This window comes from Thalassophryne amazonica, chromosome 11 (assembly GCF_902500255.1).
Source record: "Thalassophryne amazonica chromosome 11, fThaAma1.1, whole genome shotgun sequence".
NCBI classification, from domain to species: domain Eukaryota; kingdom Metazoa; phylum Chordata; class Actinopteri; order Batrachoidiformes; family Batrachoididae; genus Thalassophryne; species Thalassophryne amazonica.
This window is the reverse complement of record NC_047113.1, coordinates 41,357,378-41,380,853: the sequence shown is the minus strand read 5'-3', so window position 1 is coordinate 41,380,853 and position 23,476 is coordinate 41,357,378. Positions and strand designations below refer to the sequence as shown.

The following is a 23,476-nucleotide window of genomic DNA, read 5'->3' as shown; positions in this document are numbered from 1 at the left end:
AACTCATGCAAAACCACATTATGCCAACCTGAATAAAACTGATAAACTGTGATACAACTCTTAGCACCCGGGACTTCACAGTTCACACTTCTACTGAAGCATGTCAGCAAAAAGAAAGAATCAAACTCAATCACGATCAAGAGAGAAATCTCAGGTCACACGTATGTTCTCATGAAGTGACAGTTGACTAATTTCAGAGTGTATCATCTATTTGTTCAAATGATGCATCACAGGAAAGGGTACTCTTAATACAGAGCTTTGAGAGAACAAAAAAAAATGTGCAACCTCCAACAAACATTTACCCTTTATCAAGAAATAAAATTCATATGAGGTCTCCATTATACCCATAAGGGCTGAAACTCCTGTTAACCGATCTCAAGGGGTCTGCAAAATTTCTCTGTCATTCCATGAAATCTGCTGCATACGGAGATCTGAACCTGAAATTCCAACAGATACAAGCGAAAACTGGTGAACCTCCTGTTTTGATGCATGTTGACAATTTTTAACACAGAAAATCCCCACAATAACAACAAAAAGACAGGCCTACTGTGTACTCTGGTGAATAAAATACTGGCAAGCTTGTAGGACTAATCATGTGCATGCTGGAGGATACTGTTGCCTGTGGAAGGAAATACACCCCTAAAACATTTGTTCCCAGTCACAGAACCTACTCTAAAATCTGTAATTTGATACTTCCCTTTGTAAGTCAAAATGGAAGAACATCTTATTTTATGCAGCCCACAGACATCAATCCAATGAAAACTTAATGTTGAAAAGAAAGGTTTACCTATTCAAATTGTACACTCTACACTCATTACTGATCTTCAGGCATTTAAATCACCAATTAAATAAATCAATAGAAAATACTTTAATTTGCAATGTCAAAGTGCTGCACTTTTTCCACATTTTATGTTACAGCCTTATTCCAAAACAAATTCTTTTTTTCTCCATTCAAAATTCCACTCACAACACCACATAACATAAAAAATGTTTTGGTTTTTTTTTGGGAAATTTTTGCAAATTTATTAAAAATAAAAAAATTAAAATCACATGTACATAATTATTCACACCCTTTGCTCAATACTTTGTTGATGCACCTTTGGCAGCAATTACACCCTCGCGTCTTCTTGAATATGATGCCACAAGCTTGGTGCACCTATCTTTGGGCAGTTGTGTCCATTCCTCTTTGCAGCAACTCTCAAGCTCCATCAGGTTGATGGGGAGCATTGGTGCACAGCCATTTTCAGATCTCTACAGAAATGTTCAATCAGACTCAGTTCTAGGCTCTGACTGGGCCACTCAAGGACATTCACAGAGTTGTCCTGAAGCCACTCCTTTGATATCTTGGCTGTGTGCTTTGGGTCATTGTCCTGCTGAAAGATGAACCGTCACCCCAGTCTGAGGTCAAGAGCGCTCTGGAGCAGGTTTTCTTCTAGGATGTCTTTGTACATTGCGGCATTCATCTTTCCCTCAATCCTGACTAGTCTCCTTACAGTATGATGCAGCCACCATGCTTCACTGTAGAGATGGTGCCCAGTTTTCTCCAAATATGATGCCTTGAATTCACACCAGAGTTCAATCTTTCTCTCATCAGGCCAGAGAATTTTGTTTCTCATGGTCTGAGACTCCTACAGGCGCCTTTTGGCAAACTCCAGGTGGGCTGCCATGTGACTTTTACTTAGGAGTGGCTTCTGTCTGGCCACTCTACCATACAGGCCTGATTGGTGGATTGCTGCAGAGATGGTTGTCCTTCTGGAAGGTTCTCCTCTCTCCACAGAAGAATTCTTGAGCTCAGACAGTGTGACCATAGGTTTCTTGGTCACTTCCCTGACTCAGGACCTTCTCCCTCAATCACTCAGTTTAGATGGGTGGCCAGCTCTAGGAAGAGTCCTGGGGGATCTGAAATTCTTTCATTCAAGGACGATGAAGGCCACTGTGCTCATTGAGACCTTCAAAGCAGCAAAAATGATTCTGTACCCTTCCCCAGATTTCTTCCTCGAGACAATGCTGTCTCTGAGGTTTACAGGCAATTCCTTTGACTTCATACTTGGTTTGTGCTCTGACGTGCACTGTGAACTTTGGGACCTTATATCATATCAAATCATATCCAATCAACTGAATTTACCCCAGATGGACTCTGATTAAGCTGCAGAAGCACCTCAAGGATGATCAATGGAAACAGGATGCACCTGAACTCAACTTTGAGCATCATGGCCAAAGGCTGTGAATAATTATGTACATGTATTTCATAATTTTTTTGTTTTTAATAAATTTGCAAAAATCTTAAAAAAAAAAAAAAAAAAAAAACTTTTTTCATATTGTCATAATGGCATGTAGAATTTTGAAGAAAAAAAACTTCATCCATTTTGGAATAAGGCTGTAACACAAAATGTGGAAGAAGTGAAGTCAATCAATTTTCAATCAATTTTTTTATATAGCGCCAAATCACAACAAACAGTTGCCCCAAGGCGCTTTATATTGTAAGGCAAGGCCATACAATAATTATGTAAAACCCCAACGGTCAAAACGACCCCCTGTGAGCAAGCACTTGGCTACAGTGGGAAGGAAAAACTCCCTTTTAACAGGAAGAAACCTCCAGCAGAACCAGGCTCAGGGAGGGGCAGTCTTCTGCTGGGACTGGTTGGGGCTGAGGGAGAGAACCAGGAAAAAGACATGCTGTGGAGGGGAGCAGAGATCAATCACTAATGATTAAATGCAGAGTGGTGCATACAGAGCAAAAGAGAAAGAAACAGTGCATCATGGGAACCCCCCAGCAGTCTACGTCTATAGCAGCATAACTAAGGGATGGTTCAGGGTCACCTGATCCAGCCCTAACTATAAGCTTTAGCAAAAAGGAAAGTTTTAAGCCTAATCTTAAAAGTAGAGAGGGTGTCTGTCTCCCTGATCTGAATTGGGAGCTGGTTCCACAGGAGAGGAGCCTGAAAGCTGAAGGCTCTGCCTCCCATTCTACTCTTACAAACCCTAGGAACTACAAGTAAGCCTGCAGTCTGAGAGCGAAGCGCTCTATTGGGGTGATATGGTACTACGAGGTCCCTAAGATAAGATGGGACCTGATTATTCAAAACCTTATAAGTAAGAAGAAGAATTTTAAATTCTATTCTAGAATTAACAGGAAGCCAATGAAGAGAGGCCAATATGGGTGAGATATGCTCTCTCCTTCTAGTCCCCGTCAGTACTCTAGCTGCAGCATTTTGAATTAACTGAAGGCTTTTTAGGGAACTTTTAGGACAACCTGATAATAATGAATTACAATAGTCCAGCCTAGAGGAAATAAATGCATGAATTAGTTTTTCAGCATCACTCTGAGACAAGACCTTTCTGATTTTAGAGATATTGCGTAAATGCAAAAAAGCAGTCCTACATATTTGTTTAATATACGCTTTGAATGACATATCCTGATCAAAAATGACTCCAAGATTTCTCACAGTATTACTAGAGGTCAGGGTAATGCCATCCAGAGTAAGGATCTGGTTAGACACCATGTTTCTAAGTGTTTTAAATACTTTTCAGATGCACCGTAAAATGTCATCATTTTTTACTTAGGTACCAGGGGCACCATGAGGAGTTATCGGTACTGCCACACTACAAGGACACACATGTTCTTATTTCAAAGCACTACATTTTTTTTCCTTTTTGAAATGTCTATTAGTTTTCTCAATGGATTACATATGAAAATTGTATTTTTATTTTGTAGAAATTATATATATATACATATATATATATATATATATATATGTTGTTGATTCAGAAGATTAGTTCGCTGTTCAGAAAAACACAGAAAGAAATGACAAAGAAAAATTCACAGCTACTATCATTTAAGTACTTCAGCAAGTTTAACCTCCCAAGGTCACAAACTCTTGAAATTAAATGGACTGTTGTACAGCACCGCTTCTCATGGCATAAAGCATATAAATCCCTACCACCTCAAAATAGCTCCCTCCTCTCTCACACACAGAACTTTGACTCAGGAAATTAATAGACCTGACTTGTATAAAATTCTTGATTTGTTCTTTAAAATGGCATTTAAACTTAATCCATTCTATATTATGGTATAAAACAGGTATTAAGTGGAAAAAGATTTATTTTGCCCCCCCCTCCCACAAGTACTTTATACACCAATCAGACTGAAAAAAAAATAGACTAATGTACATGAAATGCAGGAAATTTTAATATATACCACAATTACTTTCATGGAGACAGCATATGTGAATACTTTTAAAATGACTAATGCCAATATGATGACCACTGAGTTCAAAGGTATAATCCCACGGCTTGGGATTAGGTTATTTAGAACTGTAGAACAAGGGTCTGGGAACTTGTCAGTGAGCAGCACAAGCAAAACACAAAACCCAATCACGTTTCCATATAACAAAACAATGAACGGCTTCACCACCCAATTTCAATGACAAGTCTGTTTTGATGTAGTAATAGTTCGTGCCCACTTGCTCAGAGAAAACACGCAAAAACAACCTTTGTCCACTCACAAAGCTCTGCAATAGTTTATATAATCCTCCAGCAGTTAAACACAGGAGGAATATATATATATATACATACACATATATTTACTTCTCCTACAAGTCATTTTGATTAAAATATAAAACTTATTAAAGTGCTTTCTACTGACTCAAACACACAAGTTCTTGAAGATAGGAGGAATCGATATAGCATGTTTGAGACTTAAAAAATTCACTTATTTTCTGATTAGCTGTGTTCGTCAGTGCGTAAGGGGATGAATGCATGATTGCAATTAAACGGTTAACTGTGCGAGCACATCTGTGCCATTTGGAACATATAACATGCACAACTTGCATTTGTAGTCTGATTACAACCACTTCAGGTGTGAGGAAAGGTGAAGTCAACCCCGTCAAGTTCATACAATACATTTTTTAAAAAACAAACATTGGCGTCATCATAGCTGGAATATTTGATTTCTGTGCCAGAAATGTATACTAAATGGATATTTTACTAAAACATCAACTGCATCCTTTTCTTCTTTTTTTGTTAACTGCTGATTTGGGCAGGAAAATTCAAATTCTATTACAGAGACAGAATATATCCCGTGTTACATAGAATGTAATTAATATGACATTATGAGTGTTGAGGCTATGAATAAAACCCAAATGTGATGGAAGATGAAATATGGCAAAATGTGCAATGTGTGTAAACAAACCATCTTGTGAATGAACCCCACCCTTAAAGACATGAGGGCAATGAATCATGTTTTTTTTTCTTTTTTTTTTTTTGAGTAAAAGCTGATTAATAAGGAAATGAGATACAAGTACGTACAATAAAAGTTGAATCTTTCCCGTACTCATTCTGACAAAATCTGAAGATCTGACATGACGTTCACAAAGCACTGCTTTCTGTATTGCAGGACAGTCATAATCTTGCAGCATTACAGCTGGTGGGTATAAAAATATAGACTTTTGAAACCCTGAATATATGTTCATATATGTTATTTTCTGCAACAAAACAAAACACAATTTTGAGCTGTCCCACTCACTGTACACAGTCCGTTTCTGAATTCCCCCACCCACATCTAAAAACATGTTTGCATTACCCATAGGGGAAGAGGTTTATGCCCGCTTCCAACACCGAATGGAAATTAGAGTTGTCATTAACAGCCTACATCTGCCATTCCTTGTTAATACACTAAAAATCACCTCTGGGCTTGTGAAAGATTCTCGCAGAAAAGAGGAGCATGTTAGCGTGAGCGATGATATTACATTAACATGTCTTTGTGATGCCTGGCTATGTGCTGACTCTTCTCTGAGGGCCTCCTAAAGCCCTTGGTGCAGTAGTCGCAGCGGTGGGGGTAGTCCTTGGTGTGAATGGAGATGACATGGCGTTTGAAGCCAGAAGCGTCTGTACTGTTATACTCACAATACTGGCACTGATAAACCTTTCTACCGCTGTGCGTCTTCATGTGTTTCTTCAGCTCAGCGGGCTGACGGAAGCCTCGTCGGCAGCGCTTGCACTTGAAAGGCAAGTCCTTTGTGTGCAAGGACAGGATATGACGACTCAAAGTGAAGGTGTCAGGAGCGTTGAAGTTACAATGCCTGCACTGGTGCACCCTGTTGCCCTTGTGCGTCTCTGCGTGTTTCTTTAATTCTGAAGGCCTGTGAAATCCTTTCTCACACACATCACACTGATGGGGAAAGTCCTTGGTGTGAACTGAGATTATGTGTCGTTTCAGGTCACTGGAATTGGTGCTCTTGTGCTCACAGTGTGGGCACTGATGGGTCTTGTGGCCTTGCACTATTTCTATATGACGCTGGAGTTCCCGTGCATCAGCATAGGCCTGTGGGCAATGGCTGCACTTGAAAGGCAAATCTGCACCGTGCTTGCTTTTGATGTGAGTTTTTAGGTTGGATTGATCTGCACAACGAAAATCGCAGTGGGGGCAGTGGTAAGGCTTCTCACCTGTGTGGGTTCTCATGTGCTTCTTCAGCTCTGATGGATGACGGAAGCCTTTGGCACACTCTACACACACATGCGCAAAGTTCTTACTGTGCACAGCCAGCAGGTGGCGGTTGAGCAGGCCCTGTTCAGCTGTTTCATAATCACAGTACTTGCAGTGATGAAGCTTGGGCTCCCGGTCCTTGACAATGAGCTTGTCCGATCCCAGGGGACTGGACTCGTGGTAGCGTCGTGCATACTCTGTGTATTCAGGAGATCGCTCACTGTTGTGACTCAGTAGCTTGTGACTCTCCAGGTGGTTGTGGAAACTGATCTTCTTGTTGGTGGTGAAGTCGCAGTCTGTACACTGATACTTTTTCTTCAGCAGGTGGTCAGGATGGTTCTTCATATGGCATTTCAGGAAACCTCGTGAGCGAAACTTCTTTCCACAGATGTGGCAGGGATAGACAGTCAAAGGCATCCCATCTGGTCCAATAATAACAGCTGGAAAGCAAATGTATATGCAATGTTAAATTCTGAACAGCAGGCATAAATGCCAAGGGCCCCATCTTACACATGGCGCAAAGGAGCACATATCATCATTACTTTCCAATGAGACAATTGCTTTTTTAACGCATAGAGCCTATCTTGTGCAAATAACTCGAAATATTACACTCATCAGTGTGCCCACAGTGTATCAGTCCTGGGGTAAGTTGCTGTTGGGTGCAGCGCCAGTGCACTAACAAGGAAATAGAAAAACAAAACAACTGTACCATAGACCAATAAAAACCTGCTCAAAAGTTGCACGCAGAGTTTTTGTCATTTATACAGCACAATATTCAGACACACCTTACATTGGTGGGTTCACCATGTACATACACTCCACTTGTATATATAGGGGGTGCAGATATAGTGAAACTGAACTTACAACTAAAATGAATGTGCGTAAGCATTTAGAGTCCCTTGGCTGATGTCAAGTACAACACGATTAGTGAATGAATAGCAACATATTTTCTCATAGAATGCAGGTCAAGGCCAGCAATCATCAATCAGCCTCTGATCCATCCTACTCCAAAACAACAAAACAACAACAACAAAACAATGAACGTCCACTTTCCTATTCAACAGACATATTTATCACATGGACAGAAACAGGAGGACAGACAAGATTGTGACAATACTCCTTCAGCTGTCAGCCAAGGACAAAAAAGCAAATACAAATAAACAGTCGTGTGTGTGTGTGTGGTTTCCTTCCTCTCACAGTTTGCTGGCAGGGAGCATCAAGACAGTGCACATAGTGTGAAGTGGAAGAGATTGAGGATGTGTTGCAATGCTTCACCTCAAGCAACTGCATGAATGACTGCTACTCCTGCTCACACAGTTTGAAACTCGACACACAGAACTCTTAACACACTGCCAAGTTCTTCATCTAAGTATCAATATACTTTCTGATGATACTGATAATAAAAATTACATGACTAAATGCAACCACTTTGCACCCGACTCTGCACTCAGATCACGCCGCATGATAACAGCAAAGATGAGTTTGACGAAACCCATATGAAGGTGCACTGTGCACATTAGACTGTATGCTAGATAGAGCTCAAGATAGAGGCCCAAAATAGTTTAGTGTTAATTCACAAATTATTATATGTAAATGTCTGGTACAACAAAAGATGCTTGTTTTCTTTATGTCAATCACATTATCCAATAGCCCACTGGAATTTTAATGTCTTCATACCAGTCTGACACTGTCGAGTTTCTCCTTTCTTCTTCTTCTTGGCCTTGGCTTTGAGCGCACGGTTGGTGTTCAGCCCCTCCTGAATTTGCAAAAACTGTGTAGATGTTCCATTCTTCACTGCATCTACGCAGTTACCTATAGGCATTATTTCAAATCATATCAGCAGATTGGTTGCTAGCAATGCAAAACATGGCAACAATACTCATTTAAAAAATAAATGTGAGCCACTTTCAGGTCATAAAATGCAAAAATTGAGTAACTGTCTTGATGCAGGGAGTCATTTAAATCATCAAATCATCTCAGATGCCCCTTGTGTTTGGCTTTCACAAGGTTATGTTTACTGTGGTGAATGATTTTCTGCATGCAATGGATTCATACACCACAATGGTTTTAGTGCTTTTAATCTTAGTGCTGTGTTTGATACTGTGGATCATTGTGTTTCACTTGATAGGCTGAAAAATTACTTTGGGATTATGGAAGTGTCCTTGCTTGGTTAACGTCATACTTGTCCAGTCGTTCTTATTGTGTTGTGTATAATAACACTACCTCTGGCCTTGGTGAAATGAAATTTGAGGTTCCACATGGGTCTGTGTTAGGCCCCTTGCTTTTTTCACTTTATACAGCGCCCCTTGGGCATATTCTGCGGCATTACGGGATTGCCTTTCATTGCTACGCTGATGTTACTCAGTTGTACATGCTGATAACTGCTGGTAATCTTACCCATATAAAATCTTTAGAAGATTGCCTTGTATCTGTGAGAAGCTGGTTGTCCAGTAACTTCCTACTCTTAAATTCTGATAAGACTGAAATGATGGTTCTTGGTCCAGCCAGACATCGGCATCAATTTGACCTGTTGGCACTTAATTTGGGTTCGTGTGTTATACATCATACGGACGTGAGAAATCTTGGGGTACTTTTTGATCATATGTTATCCTTCGGCCCCCACATTAGAGATATTATGAGGACTGCCTTCTTCCATCTGCGAAACATAGTGAAGATTCGTCCCATCCTGTCTATGGCTGATGCCGAGACTTTGATACATGCATTTATTTCTTCCAGATTGGATTACTGTAATGCTTTATTTTCTGGTCTGCCGCAGTCTAGCATTCAGGGTCTTCAATTAGTGCAGAATGCTGCTGCCAGACTTTTGACACAAAGTAGAAAGTTTGACCACATTACACCCATTCTGGCATCTTCATTGGCTTCCGGTTTCTGCCAGATTGGATTTTAAAGTCCTGTTGCTGGTCTATAAAATTGTTTATGGACCAGCTCTTTCCTACCTGGCAGACTTGGTTAAGCCCTACGTACCTGCGCGGCCCTTGTGTTCGCAGGGCTTTTGTGTGTTCCAAGGGTGAATAAAAAGTCTGTGGGGTATAGACCCTTCTCCTACCGTGGCCCTACTCTTTGGAACGATCTACCTGCAGTTATTAGGCAGTCTGACACGGTGGAGACTTTTAAATCAAGACTGAAGACTCACTTTTTTAGACTGCCTTATCATTAATCTATTCTGTTTTATGTTTGCTTTGTAATTTCTTTTTATTCTACGGTGTTTTACCTTTTTATTGTGCCCTTTTAATTTTAAATTACTTTGTGTTGCCATAAATTGTGTGTTATGTGAAGCGCCTTGGGGCGACTATGTTGTGAGATGGCGTTATATAAATTAATAAATTGAAATTGATTAAATTGACCGTTTTATGACATCAAAGTCAAATTTCAGGCATCTTTATGCAAAATAAATACCTCAATGTTGAAGTTCAAATTTGCAGCAACATCATCCAAATTATATTAGAATGTAAAATACATATTGGATTCTTCACCCTCTTTAATATAACAACTGTCACTTTGGCAGCACTTTCTCTTCAGACAAATTAAACAATAGACAGAAGAACATTTGCAAGTAATGGAACATCCAGAATTTAGTTAAATCAATCATTAAAAAATATAAAGTCTCAGCTGAAGTGAACGCTCTTGTAGGTATCCCAATTTATCAAACACCAAATGGATGTAGAAGTGAATTATAGTGGAACCTCTGTTTTACAACAGCTCTTTTATGAACAAATAGGTTCACGAACATATTTTTTGAACGAAAAATGTGCCACTTTTTGAACAAAGTCTTGGTTCACAAACACCTCTGCCGCAGTAGGTGGCGGTAATGCACCGTGTTGGGTTGCAGTGCGCCAATAAACTCAAAAGAAGAAGCAGCAGAAGCAGAAGCAGCAGCAGCAGCAGCAAGAACATCTGTCTTCGTTTGTTTATTAAATCATATTTTTGGGGACTGCGCGGTGGTTCTCCTAATGGTTTATTTTGTTGTGGACATTAAAAGTTATGAGGCATGTATTCTTTCCAGTAATCATACATAAAGTGACGCTAACCAGCTTTTTTGAAACATGTTACAGGCATCCATTTCAAAATGAGCAAATATTTGCACAAAAACAAAGTATATCAGTTTGAACATTAAATATCTTGTCTTTGTCATATTTTCAATTGAATATAGGTTGAAGAGGATTTGCAAATCATTGTATCCAATGTCCCAACTTCATTGGAATTGGGGTTGTAGATTTAATTTTATTTAGATCATGTTTTAGACATTCATTGAAAAAAAATTAAATTTTTGGTATGAAGAAATGCTCAATGGCAAATGGACTGCATTTATATAGCACTTTTCCATCTGCATCAGACGCTCAAAGGGCTTTACAAATAATGCCTCACATTCACCCCGATGTGAGGGTGCTGCCATACAAGGCGCTCACTACACACCGGGAGCAATAGGGGATTAAAGACCTTGCCCAAGGGCCTTTAGTGATTTTTCCAGTCAGGCTGGGATTTGAACCGAGGATCTTCTGGTCTCAAGCCCAATGCCTTAATCACTAGACCATCACCTCCCCCAATGGTAAACAAAGCCAAAAAACAGAAATGGCACAAAAAATCTGCCCATGGTAGACGAAGCCACAAACCGGAAATGGCACAAAAATTCTTGCGAGCTCGCTCAATGGCAGCCAAAGCCACAGACTAGAAATGGCACAAAAAAAATCTTTGATGATATATATACAGATAGTGAAGAGCTTCGCTCATTAATGTCAGCGACATCGAACATATTATATAGATACAAACAACATGTAAAAGCCCAAAGGGGGGAATGCTTTTTGAAGGCACTACAGACCCAGTGGAGTCACTGATGAAGCCACCATGTTGACTGGAAAATGAGACCTCATCTCTACTCAATGCACAAACAGGCCTATCAGTGCAGGAACACAAAGCACAAGCACAGATCTGCACTTTCTTAAATATGCTGAACACCTAGATGGTGAGGCCAAGGAACAATAGATGCCACAAATCAAAGTTTGGAACTGAACCAGAGAGATTTTAGCTCGACCTGGAACTGCACACAGGCACTGATAAAAAAGTAAGACCCTGTCTGAAAGTAGACAAAGTCGTATAAAATCCAATCTGAAATGGGCAGATGTTAAATGCACCAAACTCAATATGCAATAGACCAGAACTGAACCAGACAAGAATGCCTAATGTGCAGTCCTTTAACAAGCTGTGGGCTTGTACTCAATAATCAGCAGCCTGATGTTAGAACTCCTAACTAATCTGTCAACACACTATACACCAAGAACAAAACAATCACATGTGAAGGATATGGCTTGAATGAGTTTTTGCTTCCACCTGTGTGTACAGAATGCACGCACACACTGGAATCCTGTGGACATATAATCATGAAACTACCGTGTCTCTCAATCTAGAAGGCTCAAAATTAGAGAACATAGAAGAACAGGATTAATGATTTACTCATCATATCAACCAAAACAGTTTTTGCCCACCAAAGATGTCTGCTGCACAAGGTCTTTAACTGTGTTTACTATCTCTACCTGTTGAACTAAAATCTTTCTACCAATTTAAAGCCAAAATAAACTGAGTCTACACAACAAAACAAACCAAAAAATTTTGATAAGGGAGGTAAACCAAAATACATACTAATGTCCTCATCATCGCTGTCATCCTCCTGTTCTTCTTCTTCCTTAGGATGGTTTTTGACAGCCATGTAGACCATCTTGTCACGGCCAACTCCCAGTCTGCCTGATGATGCAGCCTCAAGATCAGGATGGCCATTCTGATAATCATCCTCAGTTATAACCTCTGTTCCACCTGAAAATGGGTAAAAAAAATAAATAAAAATAAATAAATAAATAAATCCTTCACATGCCCCAGAACACAGAAGGATATATAATTTTTTTTTCCAACGTTATCAACAGTACTTATACACTGTCAGCAGATGAATAATGACTTAGACTAAAAGTCACTTGCCTAAATCATCATCTGCTTCAGCTTTAAAAATGTAGACTTTGATGACCTCCGAACAATCGTCATCTTTGGATTCTTTATCCTCCATTACCTCTGTACTGATTTCAAGGGGAGTGTCTCCTATATCCAGCTTTTCTCCCACTTCATCCACTACATTGACAGATATACCATAGGTTATCCAAAACTGCAAACTACTAATGATTAAAAATTTGAGGAGCTGTCTTACTCACATGAGATCATGAGGTAATCTTCAGAGCTACTTCTAGCATCATCCTCTTCATCTGTCTGCAGGGGAACAGCTTCAGTTGGCAGTTGCTGATGGATAATGGTCTCGGGATTTTCCTCTGCAACCATCAACCCTTCTGCAACAAGTTGGTGATCTAGGGTGTTGTCCGGGTGCTCAGAAAGCAGTTCAGCTACAAACACTTGGTCTGGCATCTCATCATGGTGGTGATTTGTGTCCTGGATGAGGTCTGAGGTTAGGACATGGTGGTGATGTGAGTCTAGAGCTTCCTCTATTGCAACCTCTGTGCCCAGAATATTCTCAGGCATGATTACACTATGTTCTGAGGTCACCATGTCTTCACTGCTCATGTCGTGGCTCTCTACTCCTTGAGACTGTAGACTTTCCACATCCACCTCAAGACCTTCAACCACCTCTGCTTCCAAACCCTCCACTTCCACTTCCTCCTCAAGGCCCTCAACAACATGAGCTTCCAGGCCCTCAACATCCACTTCAGTTTCCAGCCCCTCTACTTCGACTTCACCCTCCAGGCCCTCAACCACCTGAGCCTCTAGCTCTACCACCTGTGTCTGCAACCCTTCAACCACTTCTGCCTCCAAGTCCTCTACATCAGCATGTAAGCTTTCCACTACTTCAGTTTCCAATCCTTCAACGACATGAGTCTCCAGGCCTTCCACCTCAAGCCCGTGCTCCAGGAGGATGCCCTCGTCCGTCATCACATCAGAGAGAAGCATCCCCTCAGGTACAGAGACCACAATGTGCTCCCCATCAATGTGAGCTAGACCTCCCATACCTGCAACTGCAAACAAGGAAGAGGACAAAACAAAGGTGAGCTTTCAAAAACAGAATCACAAGCTACAGCCCACAGATTTACACAAAGACTACGGTAAAGAAGACATAGCAGCATGTGACAGGATCAAACAGGTGTTTCAGCTTCTTACCATTGGTATACAGGGACAATGCCAAAATAACAATAAACGTCACTGCCAATTATTTATTAACTGATCACATTAGCTGGTACTGAATATGCAATTTTGCTGCTGTCAGACAAAACAGCTTGAATTTTTGAGAATCACATTTTCAATAAAGCCTTTTGACATTTTATTTATTATGCTCACAGGGGGTCGTTTTGACCGTTGGGGTTTTACATAATTATTGTATGGCCTTGCCTTACAATATAAAGCGCCTTGGGGCAACTGTTTGTTGTGATTTGGCGCTATATAAAAAAATTGATTGATTGATTGATGTCAGTAACTGCTCACTGCAACCATAAAATAAAATGTAAGTATTGAGACCACATACTAAGTTCAGCAGAAATGTCCGGAGTCACTCTGCAGTTGCGTCACCTGTTCCTTTTCAAGAAACTGTATTAGATTAATGAACTCTGACATTTTTAATTATTTGCTTTGACTGGGTTCTTTAGCTGCAATAATTAGGTTGTGCTTTACATAACTGTCTTTCCCTGTACTGCACACAGAGCTGCATATGATGTAGATTTCAGTTACATTTATCAGGCGCAACATCTTCAAAATTATCTTCCAATTGGTATATACCCCTGTAATAAAATATGTAATCTACTGCAAACACCACACAAATACTCTTCTACATGCAAACACAGCTGTTTCTATTGAATTAAATGTCAATTTTGTATAAATATGAAAGCTTATTTCGAAGTTTATACTTTTTCTTCAACAAATAAAGAAAATGTTTCTTTTAAAGAGAAACTTGCAGAAGTGCAAACCAGAAAAATGTCAATTATAAACATCTCTAGTTGTAAAAATGAGTCCAACCAGCTATAAAAATGGATAACGGCTATGGCTGTCACAGTTCAGAGCAGATACGGATTTTTTAAGATACAGATTGGATTGTTTTTGGTTCAGCAAAAAAAGACAGCTTTCCATTTAAAAAATAAAAAAGAGCTTAATGAGCAATGAAAACATGGAACCTTTGCCTGTGGTCCTTATGAAAACAAGGTGTCCAATGTTTTACATAATATCTGAAAATAAAACACTTGAACTGTAAAAAAAATAAAATAATAATAATTATGGGAGAGTGGTGATTAAATGATCACAACAGCTGTATTACATAAGAGAAAATGCATAAAAATAGTTTATAAATTCAAACCAATCTGGCAGTGGCAGTTACTCAGTACAAAAGGCTACGCAAAGTCCCTCAGAAGTTTGCCGCAATCTCTCCACCAGGACTCCTGCAAAGAAGGAGGACCAACCTTTTTCTTCCCATTACTGTGCACCACTTGATATATGCTCTTGCTCTATGGCTGGGTTTCCCAAACTGTGATGCGTGTACCCATGGGGTTGCATAATACAAAATTTGTAATGGTGGATTGTTCATGTTTCTGTACATTTGGTCCAGGTAGTTGGGTTTCACACTGTTATGTTGCAGTTGGTCAAATTAACTTTTCATGACATAACCCCTGACATCATCTATGTCAGGGGTTCTCAACTTTTTCTACTTCAAGGCTCATCTGCTCATACTTGTAACAAATTGGGGCCCACTGAAAGAGATCCCAAATAATATTTACTATTGTATTCAATAATCTGTTGTAAAGTGTATTAATGGAATGCAACATCCCTACCTGTTACAGATGGGAGGCCAGGACTTAAATAAAAACAAAAAACAAAATAAGAACTAACTGTAATATGGATTGCAATTTCTACAGAACTTTAGTATTTTTATGTAAAACTCTTATTTTTTTCACTTCTATCCATATATCACAGCATCATCAGATCATTACCTTATCACACTGAGAGCAGAGTAAATTAGGGAGCATATTTTGGACAAATGATCATTATTTGCATTTGTCTGCTATGAACCTCCATATATTTAGATTAATTCCAGTCAACGTGCTCAACATTTTTTGTTTTTTTCTGTCTTATATTGCTGTTGCTGGACAGCACCTCTAAATATCAAACATTCTGTATTTGGACCGAGCAATAAGCAATTTCATAGCACTTGCTGCCAAAAAGGAAACATTTTCAGCTGCTGCAGCAACACACAAGATGGATGGTTTATCTTTAACAAGGAGAAAAGAAGTAGACTGGTGCAGTCACTGTGCTTTAATCATTCAAGCATTCATTTTCTATACTCGCTTATTCCAAGGGTCATGGGGAAGCTGGAACCCATCACAGCACTCACATGGCAAAAGGCGGGGTACACCGTGGTCTATTGCAGGGCACCTGCTTTAATCGAAGAAATTAATTAAATTATTAACCATTTCTTTTCTTCTTCTACCGTTTAATGGGTGACAATCGCACGCCTCTTTCGTGTAATTTGTCCAAAGGTATGAACTATTCAAAAAGTGTTTCCACACTGCAAACACAAAAGACCATGGTTCAATTTAATCTAGGCTGAGACCACATCTTTCTGTAGGACCTACTTTTGGTCCTTACGTTCACACCATGGTACGAGGCACCTGTCAGAACTACTACTTTGGCAGAATATGTGTAATCAGTTATTGCTTTTATTTGAAAGGCATTATGCATTTTTTGATAGGTGAGTAGTAGTTGCCTACTTGAGTTGATGAACATATGCATGCATATGTGAAAACAAAGAAAACTGCTTTATTTTTTTTTTTTACTTCCATTAGTAACCTGCAATACATAACTGTGTATAAATATCCACAACAGTTAGAAATGGTACAGGCTTCTGGTTCTATTGAAAAATATAATCTCAGAATTATTCATTCTCACTTTTAAAATAAATAAATAAATACTGCATTTTCCCAGAGTACAAGTTGCAACTGTCAAAAAATGCCTATTGAAGAGGAAAAAACATATACTGTGCAGTGGACTATAGATCACACCTTTTTCTGTGTTATGAGCTCTTTAGTTTGGGATTTTTTGCATTGTTGTTGTGCATTGTTTTTAACTGGCATTTATTTTTTTTATTATTGGGTTTACTTTGTTTAGTGCTTTGCAGCTGGTTTGCTCTGTGTAAGCCTGATCCTGTCAGATCTCAGAAGCTAAGGAGTGCAGGATCTGGTTAGTACTTAGATGGGAGACCTCTTCGGAACTCCAGCGGCTGTGTGTGTTTCTCCAGGTGACACTGGAGTTGCGTCAGGAAGGGCATCCAGCATAAAACTTGTGCCAAATACCAATGTGAATCTGGCTGTATTCGCTGTGGTAACCCCGAATAAAAAAACGGGAGAAGCCGAATGGACAACAACAACTTTGTTTAGTGCTCGGATTCTTGGGAAAGTTCTATATAAATAGTCATTACAATTACTGTTATTAAAATAGACCTGCATACCAAAAAATGACATATTTACACATAAGATCCTTCTGAATGTAGTAAAGTAAATCTGCAAGCCCAGATCTGTCATTCAACAGAGAAAACCTCATTTGAAAATGACAAATTTACAGCTAACATTTAGCCCTCCGCAAATTGTCCCTCTCATCATGGACGCTGCCGAGACGTCAGGGACAAGACCCTCTCCCAGCGTGCATTGCGCGTGCCAACTGTAATTTGTGGATTTATGTCAGTTTGCATCTGCACCTTTTTCTTGTCTTATACGGAAGGATCTACTTTTTAAAACTTCATATTGTCTTGCGGTACACTTGGTGAGTACACATTTCTTTTATTTGTGCTTGAAAATTATTTTTGTGGACTTTTTCATACGCCCGTTTGATTAAGTGGTGTCGCATTGAAAATCTACTGTCTTTCACCTCCGGTGTACCGTCGCGGGCTACGGAGGCGAGACCCGCAAAGAATTCAAGTCATTAAAAATATATAAACCTCTCTCAGCGGCCACGGAGCTCTGCAGTTTCGATTACCGAGACATGTGGCGCTGCGGATTTTGCAGCAAGAAGTCTGTCCTTGCGAGCAACAGGTGTCACTGCGCACACTGCATTAAAACGGCGAGCGTAGTCTCTGGACTTGTGCCAAGTTGGCTGCATCTCCATTCAGTAGACAGAGAGGTGGTGCTGGCTGCACAGCAGACACAGGGGTGTGAGTGCCGCGGCGGAATTTAACGAGCGCATGCACTCGGTAAGCGTATCGGGGGCAGTGAGAGCGAGGCGTCGGGAAATAATGTCGCCCGCTGTCGATGCCGCTGCTGATCTGATTCCCGGATCTGAGCAAGCAGAGCTGTATCTCACATTCATTGCAGCTTACTTTTGGATGTTGAAACCAGGATGTGTATAACAGTAACATTACTAAGAGATAAAATCAATTTCAATGCGGGATCGGACTGAAGGCGGGAACGCGTCGTCTTGTCACCGACGTCATGGAAATGATCCGGATATACAAACTGTTTTCACAGAGGGCTAAATGTTAGCTGCAAATTTGTCATTTTTAAATGAGTATTTCTCCACTGAATTACAAATTTGGGCTTACAGATTTACTTTACTGCATTCACAAGGGTCTTATAAATACATATCAGCTATTTCTTTTCTGAAATCTGACCATATTTATTCCAATGCAGGTCTCCTTTAATAAACTTGTGAATTTTCGGTATATAAGTCGCACCGGAGTATAAGTCGCAGGCCTAAAAAAAACAAAAACAAAAAGCAACATACTCTGGAAAATACAGTAAATAAAAAAATGAACTAACTGAAACTAGTTAAAAATTGATGTGGTGAACTATGAACATGAAGTTACGAGTTCTAATGTATGTGAACTTTGAGCTAATTCTTGCACAACACTGGTTATTGTTATGGGTGGGGCAATGGCGGCAACGGGTGCACTGACCTACAACCCCTGGCAAAAATTATGGAATCACCAGCCTCGGAGGATGTTCATTCAGTTGTTTAATTTTGTAGAAAAAAAAGCAGATCACAGACATGACACAAAACTAAAGTCATTTCAAATGGCAACTTTCTGGCTTTAAGAAACACTATAAGAAATCAGGAAAAAAAAATTGTGGCAGTCAGTAATGGTTACTTTTTTAGACCAAGCAGCGGGAAAAAAATATGGAATCACTCAATTCTGAGGAAAAAATGATGGAATCATGAAAAACAAAAGCACGCTCCAACACATCACTAGTATTTTGTTGCACCACCTCTGGCTTTTATAACAGCTTGCAGTCTCTGAGGCATGAACTTAATGAATGAAACAGTACTCTTCATCAATCTGGCTCCAACTTTCTCTGACTGCTGTTGCCAGATCAGCTTTGGAGGTTGGAGCCTTGTCATGGACCATTTTCTTCAACTTCCACCAAAGATTTTCAATTGGATTAAGATCTGGACTATTTGCAGGCCATGACAATGACCCTATGTGTCTTTTTGCAAGGAATGTTTTCACAGTTTTTGCTCTATGGCAAGATGCATTATCATCTTGAAAAATGATTTCATCATCCCCAAACATCCTTTCAATTGATGGGATAAGAAAAGTGTCCAAAATATCAACGTAAACTTGTGCATTTATTGATGATGTAATGACAGCCATCTCCCCAGTGCCTTTACCTGACATGCAGCACCATATCATCAATGACTGTGGAAATTTACATGTTCTCTTCAGTCAGTCATCTTTATAAACCTCATTGGAACGGCACCAAACAAAAGTTCCAGCATCATCACCTTGCCCAATGCAGATTCGAGATTCATCACTGAATATGACTTTCATCCAGTCATCCACAGTCCACGATTGCTTTTCCTTAGCCCATTGTAACCTTGTTTTTTTCTGTTTAGGTGTTAATGATGGCTTTCGTTTAGCTTTTCTGTATGTAAATCCCATTTCCTTTAGGTGGTTTCTTACAGTTCGGTCACAGACGTTGACTCCAGTTTCCTCCCATTCATTCCTCATTTGTTTTGTTGTGCATTTTCGATTTTTGAGACATATTGCTTTAAGTTTTCTGTCTTGACACTTTGATGTCTTCCTTGGTCTACCAGTATGTTTGCCTTTAACAACCTTCCCATGTCGTTTGTATTTGGTCCAGAGTTTAGACACAGCTGACTGTGAACAACCAACATCTTTTGCAACATTGTGTGATGATTTACCGTCTTTTAAGAGTTTGATAATCCTCTCCTTTGTTTCAATTGACATCTCTCGTGTTGGAGCCATGATTCATGTCAGTCCACTTGGTGCAGCAGCTCTCCAAGGTGTGATCACTCCTTTTTAGATGCAGACTAATGAGCAGATCTGATTTGATGCAGGTGTTAGTTTTGGGGATGAAAATTTACAGGGTGATTCCATAATTTATTCCTCAGAATTGAGTGAGTCCATATTTTTTTCCTCTGCTTGGTCTAAAAAAGTAACCGTCACTGACTGCCACAATTATTTTTCCTGATTTCCTATAGTGTTTCTTAAAGCCAGAAAGTTGCCATTTGAAATGACTTTAGTTTTGTGTCATGTCTGTGATGTGCTTTTTTTCTACAAAATTAAACAACTGAATGAACATCCTCTGAGGCGGGTGATTCCATAATTATTGCCAGAGGTTGTAGTCAGGATGTACACAGGGGTGCTTGACCTGAAACGTTTGGGAACCACTGCTCTATGGCAATGGTTCCCTTTTTAATGTCACCGACACTGAACTGACTACCCACCAAAGTCTTGCATGATCATAGCATGAGGCATCTTCAGCTCTTGTGTGTGTAGCTCCAACACCCCTCCACCTTGGTCCATGTCTTTACTCAAGAAAGAAAAAATAAAAATGTAAATGACTGAAAATTTAAATATACAATGTTGTAGCCTTGTTTTGTGGAATACCTAAAACAAAAGTGAATGCAACAGTTCATGTTAAATTGGCCAATACTGAAAGCATACCTTCACATTTGTTGACAAGACCACTAGTATAAAAATAACCGGGAATATTTTGTCGTTCCTTCCATCAAGGTAATCAATCCCTCTGACAAAGAAAAAGAAAAAAAAAATTAATATACATAACAGTGTACTGATTTTGTTTTTTTTATAAATAAGCAAAAATGCAATGAATACCATATCAGCTTGCAGACCTGTCAAGTGCTTTTATGCCCCCGTTTACACTGTACTGAGACCTATATAAGACGTACAAGATCATGACATTTTGTCAATTCTCACAAGTCTTTGCTGGTCTCTGTTGTGATCGGTTATTTGCCTTTACACCAAGCCTGCATTGTGACTGAATTGTGTCAGTGAAAAATATGTCAATATCCGCAATCATTGATGCAACCACACGCAGAGTCAATTGAGCGTGTATTACAGCTCATAGGGTCAAGTTGAGAGTGAGCTGAGACATGACATTTTATCAAGATTGATTATGAGACCGTTGTATCTGTTAACTGGTTGCACCATTTGTGCGAGTGTTTTAAACAATTTAATACACTCGCACACCTGTTGGAGACTGATGGGGAGTGATGGCGGCCAAGAGGGATCTTTTTTCAGACCATGAAGACCCCATTGTGACCAGCCTGCAATGCCAGTGGGAGTCACTGAGAGCGATGGCGAGGAGAGGCCATTTTTTGATCACAACTTGGTCGTGGACTCGGTGTAAACGGGGTGTTATGAAGATTAAGAATTTAGAACAATTTTAGACAGTTTCTCAAATGAAACAAAGCAAACGGCTTCCAAAATTACATTAATGTGTGATAAACAAATGTGCATATGAACAGTAAAGGAGTAAAGCCACCTAGGGCGAGAAGCATATATGACACGCCCGACACAGGTTTTTCATGATGCACCCTGACATGTTTGCCTCGCAGACGTGTCATAATTAGGTGGCAGTGTGTCAGAATTTGACATAAGTTCATGACAGGGCACTGTGTTTCTCAAGCAAATTTTTAAGCCATTTAAAAGCTTTTATTACCACAGCAGAATTGGCAACAATGACATTGTTCATTATGGTTGAACTCATAGCATATAGTCTGGTCCAGGTCTGAGCGTGTTATGCCTGCAAAGTACAGTTTGCCTGACTATTGTGAGCACTCTGGGTGGCCAGACTTACAGGTGTTCTGTGGTGTGGTGTATCTGGGACCACGACCCAGACCAAATGGGAAAAAGATAAAATAAAATACAAATGTGACCAGTTTTCCATGGAGTACACACTTGTTACCAATTAAAAAGATGCTTTATATTAAGCTGCCTAAATTGACAGATTTCCAAAAGGAGTGTTTCTGTGGCACCATCCAGTTGCAGTCTTGCAGGCTTCACGATACACCCTCTTTACAAGAATGAATGAAACAAAAGCCTTACCTGAAAATAATGCCAACTTTACCCCTACGCTTAAAAAGGGAACAGATTTATTGTAATATTGTAGTGCGCACTTTATGCCAGAGGCATTTTCAGAATAGCTTTGCATTCTAGTGCCCGAGACAGTTCTAGAGTTCAAACGCAGTCTTTATGCAATTTCTTCAATCTTCATGAAAGAATGCATAAACTATAAACTCCCAAGCACAGGGCTGGGCTGTAGAAGAGCGACTCAAACTTGTGTCCATGTAAAGTAAAAAAAAATAACCTCTTAATTGAATTGAATTTTTATTTGCTGGTATTTATTTTTTCAACAGACCCTGAAAGTCAGGTCAGATTAGATCAGGATGTACAGCTGATGCCCCTTGTTGCCGCATCCACCATGCTACCTCAGGTCCTGGACAGCAACTACTCAAGCAGACAAATTTATACAGAACCCATTCTCTTGACTGTTTTAGATGTGTAGTTTTAAGTTGTAATTGTTTTCTTTTTGTTTTGTTGTTTTTTAGATGCAGTAAAACGTCATCGTATAAACCGATGTCGCAGACCATACGGTCCCCCCTAAAAATCAGTCTGCCCTGACTTCACCGCACGTGTCATTAGCTGCGGTTCACCGATTATCACCTCTTTCTGCTTCAAACTGCACTCTAGTCATCATCTAGCTCAGCAACAGATATCTGAAGCTTTTGTACGAGGTCTGTTAGAAAACTATCCGACCTTTTTATTTTTTTAAAAAACTATATGGATTTGAATCATGTGAGCTTGCATCAGCCAAGTTTGAACCAAGCTTGGCCATTGACAGGCTGAAACAACCAGATCATTTCCAAAGTGAAGGCTGTGTTGATCCGGGACATCGTCTGACTACCAGAGAAATTACAGAAGAGGTGTACATCAGCACTTTTGCGGCACATTCCACTGTTACAGGAGATTTTGTAATGAAAGACGTGCGGAGGAATTCGCGCGTCGGCACGGAGCTGCAATGGCGCACAACAAAAAGCACGTCCGTGTTGGAAGTCTCACAGGACAAGTTGTGACATACCCAGCTGTTACACAATTTCTCGGATACTCACTCGACTGAAAAGCCACCGAAAAGCCGTCTGAATCTTCCGAATGGTTTCCACCTGGCTGTCTCTCACAGTTTCTGGAAAAATTTGATTCAGCGCTGCTCCAATTGCTCAGCCATTTCCCTGACAATGAAAATCCAACGAGGGGGGTGGACCAGTGTTCACTCAAAGCCTGCCCACAGGCGAATGACGCAACCGACAAGCGTAAAAAACTCACGCATGCACACGAAGGTTCAAGCTTGGCTGATGCAAGTGCACATGATTCAAATCCATATAGTTTTTTTAAAAAATAAAAAGGTCGGATAGTTTTCTAACAGACCTCGTACAACAATCACTTCCACATAAATTCAGCATTATTTCATCATAAAAGACGGAGAAAGTGATCAGAGCGCCAAAGCTACACGAGCTGCTAGCAGATGCGTTCACTGTGCATCGGTCATTTCAAAGCGTCATGGAGTATCACCTCGTTTCTGCTTAAAACTGACTTAAGAATGAGTTAAGAGGTTTTACCTTGTCATCTGATGGTTATTAATCCCATTTGATCGCTTTGGGTGAAGAGACTCTGTCTTAGATGAGCGGCTG

General features: G+C 39.9%; 1 protein-coding gene across 2 annotated transcripts in view; it reads right to left on the bottom strand.

Annotated features, from left to right (window-relative positions):
• Positions 1-4,167: 4,167 nt before the first annotated feature.
• LOC117520018 (zinc finger protein 711-like) overlaps positions 4,168-23,476 on the bottom strand; it is a 45,120-nt gene continuing 25,811 nt past the window's right edge. Inside the window, exons 2-8 of one of the 2 annotated variants that reach the window (XM_034181313.1) lie at positions 20,433-20,514; positions 20,213-20,298; positions 12,697-13,509; positions 12,470-12,616; positions 12,140-12,310; positions 8,162-8,296; positions 4,168-6,924 (exon numbers count right to left, since the gene is read on the bottom strand). In XM_034181313.1, coding sequence (XP_034037204.1) covers positions 5,744-6,924; positions 8,162-8,296; positions 12,140-12,310; positions 12,470-12,616; positions 12,697-13,509; positions 20,213-20,291 — 2,526 coding nt within the window. In that variant the 5' untranslated portion in view covers positions 20,292-20,298; positions 20,433-20,514 and the 3' untranslated portion in view covers positions 4,168-5,743. The remainder of the gene's footprint in view (positions 6,925-8,161; positions 8,297-12,139; positions 12,311-12,469; positions 12,617-12,696; positions 13,510-20,212; positions 20,299-20,432; positions 20,515-23,476) is intronic. The other variant, XM_034181312.1, reaches the window with a different exon arrangement.